The sequence below is a fragment of the Phyllostomus hastatus genome, unplaced genomic scaffold (assembly GCF_019186645.2).
Source record: "Phyllostomus hastatus isolate PE091 unplaced genomic scaffold, TTU_PhHast_1.1 phas_contig_1, whole genome shotgun sequence".
NCBI lineage: Eukaryota > Metazoa > Chordata > Mammalia > Chiroptera > Phyllostomidae > Phyllostomus > Phyllostomus hastatus.
The window spans coordinates 13,424,960-13,440,298 of NW_025333498.1; the positions used below are offsets into that span (position 1 = coordinate 13,424,960).

Consider the following 15,339-nt stretch of genomic DNA (forward strand, 5'->3'; position numbering starts at 1 on the left):
CCAGACCCTGTGTGTAAGGTTCAGTCCTAGCCTGTTTTCACGCATCCACTGAGGGGTCTTGGAACATACTCCCCGCAGTTTAAGGGGGTACAAAGATAAGGGGAGACTACTGTGCCCCGTTGTCTCTTCGTGTGACGTAGATAATTACCGACCTGGCAGAGTTGGTAAGAAAAAGACACTGTCAAGAACTGTCCCCCACCTCTCTACGCCTGCGCTTCTCTAGGCCCTCGAATCAAGGGCGGCCCCCAGTGGTGGGAGCAAGCAACGCAAGCCGGCAGCGGTGCAGAATCGCTGGACTCCGCTCCCGGGGGGAAACTGACCGTGAGGAGCTGCGTATCTGTTTACTCGCGACCGGGAGGTCTTCGGGTTGCGTGTGGCTTTGCCTGGAACTTCTTAAGGCATGACTCCGACCCCGAGAAGGCGCTTCAAGGATACCCCAGAATACCTCTCCCTGCCCGGTAGTTCTCTAGGGATCTGGGCTTCTTTTAAGCCCAGAAGTGACAACCATATTATCTGATTGCACCCCACCCTAGGCCGTTTTATTTCGTCTTTTGCCAGTTTCATTTTAGGAAACGAGAATGTTACGGCTAAACCCTGAGGAAACTGGCTGTAAAATAACCGGACGCAGCGAGGAGAAGCGATGCAAGCGAGCAGTGTTGCCTTAGCGACTGATGATAGTCAGCCAAAAAGTGCCGGGTACCGGAGAGACACGACCCGCCCTAGACCGACAAAATTCCTGGGCTGAGCGGGCCTCCGGGGAAGGGGCAGGGCCGCGCACCGCCCCGCCCCCGACCCTTTGTGTCGCCAAATGATGCTTGCCACGCGTCAATATAATTCAGCTGCCGGGGCAGCCGCCGCGCGTGAGTGACACGCGGGAGGGAACGCAGTAACCATCCGGGCCCCACTCCAGGAATCATGCATTTCTTACTCAGATTAATCTTTTTCTTTTACATATGGGGCATTTTTCCTGCTCAGGGACAAAAGAAAGAGGAGTTCACAGAGGAAGTGAAAATAGAAGTTTTGCATCGTCCAGAAAACTGTTCTAAAACAAGCAAGAAGGGAGACCTGCTAAATGCTCATTATGACGGTTTCTTGGCTAAAGACGGCTCGAAATTCTACTGCAGGTAGGAAATGCAGCGAGTAGCTCTCGCATCTAGTTGATGCGGGAAATCTAGCCTCCCTCCAGCAAGCAGAAGTTAAATGGTTGGTTAGTTGGTTGGTTGGTTGGTTGGTTGGTTGGTTGGTTCCTTTGTTAGTTCGTTGTTCTTGTTTTTTAACAGTGAGAGCTGAACCTTGTGTTCCTAGAGGGAAAATCAGATCAGGTGCAGTAGTTAAGCTGATCTGATTCTATTAAACTGAACATTACTTTCTAAAGTATTAAAAATGTTGGCCGAGAAATTACCAAAAATACACTGCACACACACACACACCACCACCACTACTCTTAGTATCTATAGAAGTCCAAAGTTTTCCTTTGCTGTGGGTGGAGTCTCTTAAGAGAGGGTTACATATAGTTGGCATCTCTTTACAGAGGGTTAAGGAAGGTAGTTTAGAGGATTTTATCTGGCTTCAGAAGCTCCATATTTACAGGTTGGGGGCAACTTTCCAACTGTATCAAGAAGACCCAATGACTTTCCTGGTGACTTCTGGGCCCTGTGTCATCTTCCCACCTGAACCTTCATGCCATGGCCGCCTACTCTGATTTAATCAACGGTTCGTTACTCAGAGGAAGAATGTTTTTTCATTTGTGCTATTACCCTATCAAAGATAGGATGGAGGAAAATTAGTTCTTTCCACTTAGAGGAAAATAGAGAAATTTAATGGGAAGAAAAGGTACAAATTTTAAATACCTTTCAAATAACTTTTTGAGGCTAAACCTGCTCCATCATTTTTAAAAACAAATCCAGAATGGTTAAATGTATTATTTGGACAAGTCATGCAGCTAGGCAGGGGCAGGAGACCCATTAAAAAGTTAATTGTTGAATAGTTTTTGTAAAGATGACAAAAAAATGAGCTGACTCCTGATGACTATCTTTGGACAAATCATACCTCCTTCTGCCTCTTAAGAGGAAAGTTTGAGCCAACACCCCACCAAAATCAGAATGAGTGCTAGTATGGGAAAAGATATGGTTAGAGAGGACTCCAATTTTAATATAATTAAGTGCTTAGCTGTATTTTAAAGTTCAATTTCATTTTTCTTGAAGTCAGCTTACCTAAGTGTGCTTTTTATTATAGCCGGACACAAAATGAAGGCCACCCCAAATGGTTTGTTCTTGGTGTGGGGCAAGTCATTAAAGGCCTAGACATTGCCATGATGGATATGTGCCCTGGAGAGAAGCGGAAAGTGATTATACCCCCTTCATTTGCATATGGAAAGGAGGGCTATGGTAAGGTTAATATTTATATCTCTATGCTATATTTACAAATAAATCATAGACTTCTGGGTATATACCTAAAGGAATTGAAAACAGAGTCTCAAAGAGATATTTGTACACCCATGTTCAAAACAGGACTATTCACAAAAGCAAAAAAAGTAGAGATTACACAAGTGTTCACTGACAGATGGAGAAATAAAATGTAGTATTTACATACAATGGAATATTATTCAGCCTTTAAAAGGAAGAAAATTCTGACATACACTATACATTGGATAAACTTTTAGCACATTATGCTAAGTGAAATAAACTAATCACGAAAACAAATACTATGTGATTCCACTTTAATTAGGTACCTATAGTAGCCAAATTCATTGACACAGAAAGAGAAAGGTGGTTGCCAGAGCATGGGGAGAGGACAGAATAGGAAACTGTTATTTAATGGGTATAGAGTTTCAGTTTTGCAAAATGAAATAGTTCTGGAGATCGGTTGCACAATAGTGTGAATGTTAACACTGTACAGGTAAAATGGTTATACTAATAAATTTTCTCCCACTTAAAAATTTTTCAATCTCTATGAAAATTTAATATAAAATTTAAAATCCTAGAGGAAATAATTACAGAACTTTAGAATACAATGAACTTCAGCTGTATCCAATCCAGTCTAGCCCAGCCCCCTGTTTTTCCATATTAAAAAAAATTGTTGGAATATAGCTCTCTGGCCAGAGTTCCTCCCCCCACATAGTGGTAGCACTCATAATGATCATCTATATTCTATAAGCCCTACCTTTGTCACTTTTGCTTTTAGCATAATGTTTATTTATTTTTAACATAAAGGTATACACCTTCGATAAGCAGTACCAAAGTCAAATTTCTAAACTCTGGAAACTGGAACATAGGATTTTAGAGTAAAAGGACAGCACTGGAAAATAAGTAAAAAGAACATCTGAACCAGCTGTCAATTTCTGTTACCCAAAGTCAGGAGAAGCCTTGAAATGTAGAAGAACTGAACTGCTTCTTCCAATATCTTACCTATTTTTAAAATTCTACAATGAGATCTGAAAACTTAGGTAAAGCAGTTAAGTAGGGAAAGTGTTTGCAATACTCATGAAGACTCCTAATAACAAATAATAAAACAAATCATCCTTAGAAATATGCAAATTTAGAAACAAGTGCCCCACTAACAAAAAAATATATGATACAAATGACCTTTAAATTTATGAGAATACTTAATTTTATCCATAATTAAAGCAAGGGAAATTAAAACAAAAGTGAGGCACCATTTGACAACTTTGCTCATCTGCAAAGGCGTAGAAGTTGGCAAAAGTATGGAAAACCAGTAGAGTCATGCATTATTGCTGAGAATGTAAACCATTTGAACTCGCTAGTGATTTCTATCAAAATTTAAAATGTACATGTCCTCTGACTCAGTAGTTCCATTCCCAGGAACGTGCACAAAGATATATGTAAAAGAATATTCATTGTAGTCTTTTTTGGTAGCAAAAGACTCATTAACAGTAGTGATTCCCTCACCTCTTGTTCCCAGCAAGAGCAAGGGATGACTGCTCCTACCTGGAGTAGAGGGAGGTTAGTGGTGCAAGTCACACCCAGTCAGGCTGAAAACTCCTCAAGAGACAGTTCCAGACAACTACAGCTTCATTTTCAATGCTTTGTACCATTCGGGCAAGAAAATAGCTCCCACTGACTATAATTTGTATATCCTGTTTTTACTTGTAGAGGAAGCTAGGAGAGAGATTTAAGAATTGAAGATAAGTTAAATTAAATGCAGTAATTGTCCTAAAAATGTGATAGGTTGAAGCCAATTCTAGGTATGCAAGGTTTGCCTTGCAGTCTCTTTAATCTCATTTTCAGAATTTCTTTCTTGTGCTGGCTCATCAGATGCCTCCACACGCTGCCTACTACCACTGCTCCCGCTCCCCTGTCAGCCTAGAGCACCCACATCCCTCAGTACCAGGTACTCATCCTGGGTCCCATTACCTTAAGGCAAAAGACTAGTTTATCCTTTTTGTAGACTAATTTATGCTTGGATATGAATGACTATGCAAGCTGCCTAAACTATTAATAAGTGAAACCCCTTTGCTGCAGAGAAGTAGAAATTCGACTTGAAGTTGGTTCATATTCAATTTTAAGTTCATATTCAATATTCAATTCAATTTCTCCAATAAACATAAAAATAATGAATCCCACTAGTAATACCACCAACACTCCCAGTTTACACATTAGGAAACTGAGGCCCAAAGTGTGTCTTTTAGAATGCAATTAACTGCTAGTTTACCTGCATGCAATAGCTTAGATTAGATTGTTTGAAAAGTTGCAGTATAAACCATAAGTAAGTGCTTAACAAAACTTCTTGATCAAATAAGCTTTTGAAAATGAGTTGTTATGAAGAGCTAACATTAGTCATAACTTTGTTTTAGGTAGTACTTGAAGAAGTCTTTCTTCTGCGCAAGGCCCTTGCCTCATATTGCAGAGCACCCCTGCATGTCTCCAAATGCATGTGACTTGTTAGTGCTTAAATTAACAATACATGTGGTATGTATAGATTCTTTACATTAACTCCTATGTCTTTGATCTCCTCTAAATACAAGTAATTCTGCAGCAAATGCACATTTTTCCCTTTATACCATTTTTTGTAAGAAAAAACCTAATTGGCAATAATTTCTAGGTGTACGGTAGAATTATTCAGAAACTTTAACATGTAATATTTTTTAAGAAATTGGAATTTGTTTTAAATCATTTTCAGAAGTTATTTTTCTGACATAAGAAGATTGTAACTGGACAGAATAGGAATGAGTTTTGTAAAACTGATGGTTGGCTCAATCTCTAGCTCTTGTACCCTAAAATCAGGAACTCTGTGCTGCTTTGGCTAGAATGGTCACATTAGTAATGAGATGCATGAGTAGATCTTTCTGTGCCTGGCTTTGGAGATGACTGATCCATCTCTCCTTTTGGCTGTAACTTTCAAACTCTTTTCTCTTTGGATTACATAAACATTTTCTCTTTTTTATTAAAGAAATTACCATTTTCTTCAAGAGCAAAATTAGCCATTTTTAATTTTTTTATTTTTAAAAGATTTTTATTTATTTTTAGATGGAGAAAGAGAGGGAGAGAAACATCAATGTGTGGTTGCCTCTTACGTGCCCCCTACTGGGGACCTGGCCCACAACCCATGTGCCCTGACTAGGAATCGAACCAGCGACCCTTTGGTTCACAGGCTGGCGCTCAGTCCACTGAGCCACACCAGCCAGAAAATTAGCCATTTTTTAAATAAAGGATAGCAGAGATGTCATTCATTCAACAAATATTTGAGCAGCTAGAATCAGGCACTCTGAGAGACTATGAATACACAAGCTATCCACTGCCTCTTAGCAAATCATTTCTACAGGTTATTTTTATGAAATGATTATCCGAAATAGCCAATAGCTTACTAAAATGATCTGTGAAATCAGTTAATAGGTTGACTTTATTAAGGAGAACTATTCAACTTAATACTTAACATGTTTTATTGTGTTTAGAAATTTCTTCATAAAATTGTTACTGATTTATTCTGTCATCGCATTTATTTTTTAATATCTACAGAGAATTTGAGAGACAGCCCTGGCTGGTTGGCTCAGTGGGTAGGAGCATCATCCCATATATGGAAAGGTCCAGGGATTGATTCCCTGGTCAGGGCACATATCCAGGCTGAGGGTTCAATCACCTATCGGAGCATGTATGAGAAAGCAACAAATCAGCATTTTCCTCTCTCTTTCTCTCTCCCCCTCCCTCCCTTTCTAGCTCTCTAAAAAGCAATGAAAAATTATACTTGGGTGAGGATAAAAAGAAAGAATTTGAAAGACAAATATATTGATATATATGTTTTATTTATGCTCCTAAATAACTATACAAAATCATTTTCTAAAATATTACTGATTTGTGCTTTGGATTTTTCTGCCCATGAATTTCTTCTCTGTACCAGCTCTCATCTCTACAATGCTAGGTATATTAATAAAAATTATATGATTTATATTTATTATAATTTAATTGGGAAATAATGGTCCCCTAAGTCCTTAACACTGATTCAGCTTAAAAACATATGAAAAAAATCTCTAAAAAGTATTTAGAATAGAATTTTTATAAATATAAAATAATATAATCATAATGCTATATTGGCTATTTGTGAATAAATATTTGAACATTATCTTCATGTAAGTTAAAACTGTTAAAATTTATACTTTTAGCAGAAGGCAAGATTCCACCTGATGCAACATTGATCTTTGAGATCGAACTTTACGCTGTGACCAAAGGACCAAGAAGCATTGAGACATTTAAACAGATAGACACGGACAGTGACAGGCAACTGTCTAAAACCGAGGTAATTCAGACAGATTTCACGTGTGTGATCTCATTTTTTAATCACAGTTTAAATCCATCTTTGTACTATTATTTTTTTACTTTTACCTCGTGCAGGCCAATTATTTAGCTTTTAATAGAGCTGGTTACAAAAAAAGCTAAGTTTTAAAAAGAAAATGTGCTTTTCAATACAAAACTTGTAACTGAGTCATTCTGTTCAATTTCTTTTCTCTGTACTAGAGGGTCATTAACATACCAAACTAATCTCCAGGGGGCATTTACAGCATCTAGACTATAGGAGCAGATCTCTTTCAAGGAACACTGTAGGAATTTCTAACAGGGCAAATAATATATTTTGCTATATGTAATGCACACTTTTTGCTCAGATTTCTGAGGGGAAAATAAGGATGTGCATTATACATGGGTATAATGATTACATACCATAGGTATAATAATGGATACAATAATCCCATGTGTAATGCACACAAAAACATAAGTGTGCATTATACATTGCAAAATACGGTAATTACGACTTCATAAGATTGTGGAGACTACATGAGATTATGAAAAAAGCTACCAAGAATTTGAATTGTTTAGACTGGAAAGTTAGTAAACAGGACCCAGAAGTTCAGCTACCTAGCTTCTGCACCCCACTTGGTCTTATATATATGAGTTGAAAGATTAATAAAGATCTTGGAATAATAATTTTTTTCACACTTCCTCAATACCAGGTATAATTATAAACTCAGTAGTGTGTGATCTAATTTAATCTTGACAATCTGAGGAAGACACTATTGCCACTATCTCCATTTTATCAAAGGAGCAAATGACACCCAGACAGGTTAAGTAAGTAGCTTAAGGTCACACAGCTCTAGGTGGCAAAACCAGATTGCAGACCCAGCAACCTGGCTCTACTACTGTGCTCTTAACCATGGATCCACCCTGCCTCTTTCAGGGACTTTGCATCATGAATGTTTCAGGGCTAATGTTGAAGTCTGATGCCTTACACAGTCCCACTAACTATTCTTTTTGCTTAAATTGAGTAACCCAATTGTCTCCCCTTTCATTTGGAAGCAATTTAACATGTATAATTCTTATCATTTAAGTCAGTAATAAAAGGCAACTGGGTCATTTATTCAAGTGATAAATTTAAATCCTTTTCTTTTCTTTTTCTCTCCCTCTCCAATCTTTCCCCACCCTAATGCCACTTCCTCCTCTGAGATATCAGTAAGGACTGTGTCTGAAGCTCTTTGGCTGATCAATGACAGAAGAAGGATAAGAGAAAGGGGACATCCCCTTTTCCTTAACAGCAGCAATTAGAGAGATGGCAGACTATTCCCAGTACATACTTTCTGTCGATTCCCTATCACCCTGCAGGGGAGTCCAACCCACAGCCCCCAGGCCACATGCAGCCCAGGATGGGAATGAATGTGGCCCGACACAAAATTGTAAATTTACTTAAAAACTTTTTTTTGCTCATCAGTTTTTATTAATGTTTATATATTTAATGTGTAGCCCAAGACAACTCTTCTTCTTCCACTGTGACCTAGAGATGCCAAAAGGGTGGACAGCCCTGCTTAGAGAATGAACTGCAGCTGCAGATGCGTCCACAGGGTACACCAGAGCACAGCCTGTGCACACAGACCATCTACTATCACTGGCACACCAGCAGGCACCTTCTGCAATTTGACTGCTCCTCGGGGGACCTTAGGGGATCTTCCATTCTTTTCTGGAAAATAAAACTAGAGACAGTCCAAAATAGAGACCTGCTTAGCTGCATTTTGCCCAAATGTTTCTCAAGTATCAGGTTTTCGCTGCATTATCTCTAGATGGATAGGAGTGATTTTCATTTGCTTGATTTTTATGATAACAATAGCTATCTTTTACTGACATTTGTAAACATGATTCTAATCTTCACAGCAGTCCTAAAGTATAGATTCTATTTCCTTTCTTTCAAAGATGACAAAACTGAGGTTCAGAGAGGTTAAATTATTGGTCCCGAGGCTGCATAGCTAGTACACAGCAAAGCCTGGATTTCAAACATGAGCTGAAACTACTTTCCTTCATCATCAGAAAGCTGTAGTCAGTTATAATGTTTCTTCAGTATAAATAAGGTAGGGAGTAGGGGAATACGGCATTTTTATTAAGTTACAAAGTGGAAATGGTGTGGAACCCATTGCCAGAAAAATTAAAGGCATGCTTTTACCCACTCACTGCCTTTTTGTACCTCTTCACAGCACTGTCTTAAAAAAGTACATTTAGAGTCAACAATATTGGCTAGTAAAATATATTTCTTTACTTAGAAACTGAGAAATATTTGAGGCTATTTAAAATTCTTTACCACCTGCATAGGATTTTTAAGGCTCAGTTGGAAGAGAAAAATGTATCTCCATCATATAGGACCAAAGTCCCATTGGAGAATAGTTGATACGATCATTACGATGATCCATTCATTATGACGATCCTTCAGTGGATCCTTCATTACTATCCATTTATCATTCTGAAATCAAGTCTACTGCCTATGGACCAAGTTTGGGATATGGATTGCTAAAAACCTCTCAGGGTCCACCTTTAGCTCTTGCCCCTACAATGCCCAGCCTTGTTGAACGTTATCTCCAGATCACTGTGCATTGACTTCTTTAGTTATTATACATATTAGCTCTTTGCAATGGAAATATAATTGAGTCACATGTAATTTAAAATTTTTAATAGCCACATCTTACAAAAAAAGAAACAAGTGAAATTAATTTTAATGATATGTTTTAACTCATATCTAAAATATAACCACTTCAACATTAGATCAATATAAAAGCTACTGAGATATTTTTATTGTCTCCCCAGTTTGTTGTGTATTTTGCCATAACTGTAGCATATCTCACTTTGATTTAGCTACATTTCAAGTGCCTGTGACTAGTAACTACCATATTAGGCAGAGCAATGATGTATCTTTGCTTAGAAAACTGTCATATTATGTAGAGAAAAGGAAATATTTCAGAATACTTTTTATGTATTTGACATTACTATTAGAGAGATTATTGTAGTTTATACATTTGAGAGAGTTATGGAAGCATAAAAAAATTAGAAAATTAAATTTTATTTCAAAACCTGTGGTTGGGTTTCATTGATTATGCACCAATTTGTATTTTATTCACTAATGCTAATGGAAATCCTTGAGAGTGAATTCCTTTTGATAATGTGGACAGTATATGTTATTAGAAAACATTTAGTTTCAACATAATTCAATTCAGATATTAATCTTTGAGTATGTACCACTAACCTCAGGGGAAGCTAATTTGAAGATCTGCTTCTCTTCAGAAGATAGCTTCAAAGATTAAAAAAATAAAACCTCAAATACCCTTTGAAAATTTTGTATCACTTATTTTCTCTATTAAAACATTTCTTTAAAGTTAACTAAAAATGTATTGTGATACCTTCTTTTTTTTAGTTGTCGTTCAAGTACAGTTTTCTGTCTTTTACTCCCATCCCATTCCACGCCCCCAGTGCTCCTCACCTCCCTCCCATTTCCACCCCCTTCCCCAGTTTTTGTCCATGTGTCCTTTATACTTGTTCCTGTAAACCTTTGTGATATCTTCTTGTTAATGAAATATTATTTTGGCCCCCTAGATATATCATTACCTGAAAAAGGATTTTGAAAAAGATGACCAGCCACGTGACAAGTCATACCAGAATGCAGTTTTAGAGGACATTTTTAAGAAGAATGACCATGATGGTGATGGCTTCATTTCTCCCAAGGAATACAATGTATACCAACATGATGAACTGTAGCATATGTTTATTTCTCAATTGTTTTAGCTACTTACTGTACTTTGTATATAAAACAAAGTCACTTTCCCCAAGGTGTGATTTCTATTTTTCCCTATGAGACCGTATTTTGATCTCCTCCATACATGTAACTTTTGAATAAATGTGAGGCTATTTTGCAAATGTAGTATTCAGGAATGGCACAATTGTGTTCGCTATTGCTTTATTCTGTGAACATGAGTGACAGCACCATGAAATCGACCTCTGTGTCCCAGTGGGCAATTTCCCCCCTTCAGGAAATAGGAGGACATCTGTGTCAAAATCTGCACAATTCTTCCCAACTCTTACCTTAACAGCACATAGAAATATGTAAGTAACCATTTTTTAATATTTTAAATGTTAAAATGCCCCATATTTAAGTTTTTTTCATTAGGGACCCAGGAATTAACATTTCAATGTTTATACATTTCATAGCATTACTGGTAGGTAGTATATAAAAATCATAGGACTGAAGGTTCTTGTTTTGGTATGCATGCAGGAAAATATAAGTTGTGTAACTATCCCACAGAGAGCCTCAACACGGTCTCTGCACTTTTTGGTGCAAGCTTTTGGCTTTAGGTGTTTGTTCCAAAGGAGAGTGTTTAAAGATATTTGATCAGACCAAAGGCTTTGTGCCTCTTTCAGCAGGCATAATAGACTCTATACTGCTCTAAGTCTTGTACTCCTTCAGACATTATAAAATGCCACTCCTCTTCCTTCTTGTAGACCTTTACATCTACCATCCCTACCTTTTGTCTTGATTTTAATTGGTCATGGTAGTTCTTAGTTTACAGTCCCTTTTTCTAGGTAACTCTATCTTGTGTCACTTCATTTCTCAATGATTTTGTTATTAATTATCAACACAAATTGGCATGCCACCAAATTTTTTAAAATTATATATTTTTTATTATGCTGTTACAGTTGTCTCAATTTTTCTCCCTTTGTGCCCCTCCATCCAGCACCCGTACTTCCCTCAAGCAGCCCCACACCACTGTTCATGTCCATGGGTCATGCAAATAAGCTCTTTGGTTCCTCCATTTCCTACACTGTACTTTACATCCCCATGGCTATTCTGTAACTACCTATTTGTACTTCTAACAAATAGAAGTACACCTCTTCACCCATTCTCCCCCGCCCACTCACATCTAGCAACCATCAAAATGTTCTCTGTATCCATGATTCTGTCTCTGTTCTTTTCTGCTTAGTTTGTTTTTTAGATTCAATTGTTGGTATAGTATGTATTTATTGCCATTTTATTGTTCAGAATTTTGATATTCTTCTTTTTCTTAAATAAGTCCCTTTCACATTTTATATACTAATGATTTGGTGATGATGAACTCCTTCAGTTTTTTCTTGTCTTGGAAGCTCTTTATCTGCCCTTCAATTCTAAACTATACCCTTTCTGGGTAGAGCAATCTTGACTGTAGATCCCAGCTTTTCATGCTTTGAATATTTCTTGCCAGTCCCTTCTAGCCTACAAAGTTTCTTTTGAGAAATCAGCTGACAGCCTTATGGGAACTCCCCTATAAATAACTAACTGCTTTTCTCTTGCTGCTTTTAAGATTCTCTCTCTATTTTTAATCTTTGACATTTTAATTATGGTGTGTCTTGGAGTGGGCCTCTTTATATCCATCTTGTTTTGGACTTTCTGTGCTCTCTGGACTTGCATGTCAATTTCATTCACCAAATTAGTGAAGTTTTCTTTCATGCTTGTTTCAAATAGATTTTCAACTTCTTGCTCTTTCTCTTCTTTTTCTGATGCCTCTGTGATAAGAATGTTGGAATATGTTGGAACACTTGAAATTGTTCTAGAGGCTGTTTATACTATCCTCATTATTTTGAATTATTTTTCCTTCTTGTTTTGTGTGGTTGTTTTTTGCTTCCTTATGTTCCAAATCATTGATTTGATTCTCAGCGTCACCTACTCTACTGTTGTTTCCCTGTAAATTGTTCTTTATTTCAATTAGCGTATCCTTCATTTCTGACTGGATCTTTTTTATGCTGTTGAGGTCCTAAGTTCCTTGAGCATCCTTATAACCAGTGTTTTGAACTCTGCATCTGACAGATTGCTTATCTGTATTTTGTTTATAGCTTTTTCTGGAGTTTTGATGTATTTCTTTATCTGGGCCATGTTTCTTTTTGTGCTCATTTTGGCAGCCTCCCTGTTTTTTGTTTCTATGCATTAGGTAAATCTGCTATGACTCCCTGTCTTCGTAGCATGTCCTACTGTAGTAGGTGTCCTTTAGGGTGCAGTGACACAGCCTCCCCTATCATGCAAACTGGGTACTCAAGGTACACACTTCATATGGGCTAAGTATACCCTACTTTTCTGGCTGAGCCTTGATTGCTCTCAGCAGGTCAATGGAGGAATTTACACAGGCTAGTCAGCTGCAAGGACTGGCTATGACCACTGACCACCAACCTCTGCCCTGTATAGAGGATTAGCTGTGCAAGGGGCAGGGTGGTGGTGCTCCAATGTGGTCTGTAGCTGTCCACTGAGTGCAGAGGCTCTGGGGCTTCCCAGGTGGTACAGGCCAAGGTCAGCCCCAACTTGTGTTCTGCTCAGGGCCACTCTGCGTGAGTTGTAAAGCAATCTGAGATGACTGCTACTTGTGCTGGGCTTGGAGATTCCCAGGTGAAACCAAGCTGTGAATCTAGGCTGGCTGCTGCTTGTTCTGGGCCTGGTGCCACTTAGCAAGACGTATGGGGACTGGAGGCTCACTGAGGCCGTCTGTAGCTTGTTTGATAGGACTTAGGAAGTTGTGAAGCATGAGCCAAGACCAGCCATTCAGATGGAAATGTCATGCTTAACAGTTTGGGTGGGCTTGTAGTGTGGGTGGGACAGAGTCTCAGGGGATCTCCAAGGCAGAGTCTCAGATATGGAACCTGCATGCTTCCTGTGACTCTGAGGGGGGAGGACTCAGAAAAGGGTCAATGGGCTTTGCTCACCTTTCTCTCTGGAAGAAAGCTGTCCCCCAGTTCCTGCCTTGTTACCAGACACTTCAGTTCCTCCCTGTATGCCTCTGGTGCCTTTCAAGCTGCTACTCTGATGCTGGAGCTCAGAGAGAGTGAATCTAAGTCTGTGTGTGGGTTCTTTAAGGGGAATTGCTTGAGATTCTAGAAGTTCCTTCCACCAACTTAATCCCTGCTGTTTTTTTGCAGCCAGGTTATAGGACTTATCTTCCTGGCACTAGAACCCTGGGCTGGGGGGCTGGGTGTGGGGCTGAGACTCCTCACTCCTGAGATATCCTTCCCAACTTTTTATACACATGTGGATGTGGGACCAGCCCATTCTGCATCTCCACCCCTCTTACCAACCTGAATAGATGTGGTTTCTTTAATTCCATAGTTGTCAGACTTTCAACTCAATTTCCATTGGCTCTGAGTGATGGTTGTTCTGTTTTAGTTGTCTTTTTGGTGTGGTTGTGTGAGGAGGCAAGCTATGTTTACCTATGCTGCCATCTTAGTTGAAAGGCACCATCCAATTTTTGATAAATTGTTGAATTTATTTTACACATGAGGCTATGTGAGAATATCAAATGAGGATACAAATGAGGATATACAACTATCTCTCAGAACTCTATGTTAAATGTTTTAAACATTTTCAAAGGAGAAAAGAAATAAATGTGCCATGGCAATTTTGTGTCATGGTCAAACCCTGACATGGTACAACTTTTTGAGAGTAAGACGTAAGAGATGTTTTGCTGTAGATCACATTGGTGCTAAAGAAAGGCTATGTATTTATTGGAACACGTTAAGTTTTTGTCTACTACATATGTAAGAAATTATAGTTAGGCAATAAATAGTTCTATTCAAAACAGGTGAGTTTAAAACTAAACTTTTTCCATCTTCTGAAACTTGCTCTTTCCAAACCATTATTCATTGTTCATCAAAATTCTGTTATTTAAAAGTGTGGGGATAACATAAAAACCCCCATACCAGTGGATGTCACATTTGCATAGCAGAGTTTGACACTTCATAAAATAAAAACTTTACCATGTTTTCTTTCCTTCCAGTATTGCATCATTCCTCTACTAATTTTATAACTTCTCCTTGAGAACTTGCTGGTTCATCAACTCTTTCATCCCTTTACCTTCCTCAGAAAAACCTGCTCAGTTGAAGTAAACTAAGTTGATAACTCAATGTTACATCTTGATTTGGAAACTGCCCCCATTTTCTTTACATAAAAAAGTCACTAGACCCTTTTTTGATTCGTATGCTCATATCTGCATTTGAATCCTACACTCTGCCTAAATCAGAAATACTTTGACATAAGATATAAATGGAAATTCTCAAAAAATACAAACTATCATTCTAACCTTTCTCTCCCATTGTTTTTACACAAAGTACTTTTAAACTTATGTTTTAAAAAATTACAATGGTATCAAATGAATATGGAGACTTACTATGAAAATAATCACATTTAAATAGTTAAAAAAATAAAATTTTAATCATTCTACACGCATATAGTATACAAGTAGCTCATATTTGCACAATTGTGTTACACCTTCATAGGCATATAGCTAATCGTGAGTGCTGTACTTACACACTTTTGAGGTCTAGAATTTGAACATATTATTTTTGCAATTATTTTCATAAGTGTATATAGTAAATTAATTTAGGTTGTTTCAGATGTCTTACAGAGCAGAAGAAAAAGATTTCTCAGAACTAAATATATAAAATGTTTTAAACATTTTCAAAGGAGAAAAGAAATGAACATGTCCTAGCTGTCTGAACTTTAAAATGACAGTGGTGAATTTTGTAAAGCCCAAACTGGCGAGCACATGTACAGTACAGAATAGCAGCCCAT

The 15,339-nt window shown here is 37.9% G+C and overlaps 1 protein-coding gene across 2 annotated transcripts; it reads left to right on the forward strand.

Annotated features, from left to right (window-relative positions):
* The first annotated feature begins 809 nt into the window (after positions 1 to 809).
* Positions 810 to 11,049, forward strand: FKBP7 (FKBP prolyl isomerase 7). 2 transcript variants are annotated; one of them, XM_045825625.1, is made up of 4 exons: positions 810 to 1,124; positions 2,236 to 2,387; positions 6,617 to 6,750; positions 10,353 to 11,049. In XM_045825625.1, the coding sequence occupies exons 1-4, from the start codon at positions 916 to 918 to the stop codon at positions 10,512 to 10,514; spliced, it is 657 nt and encodes a 218-aa protein (XP_045681581.1). In that variant the 5' UTR covers positions 810 to 915; the 3' UTR covers positions 10,515 to 11,049. The 2 variants fall into 2 exon arrangements, with proteins under 2 accessions (XP_045681581.1, XP_045681674.1); XM_045825718.1 differs by having other exon boundaries at positions 6,620 to 6,750.
* Positions 11,050 to 15,339: the final 4,290 nt, after the last annotated feature.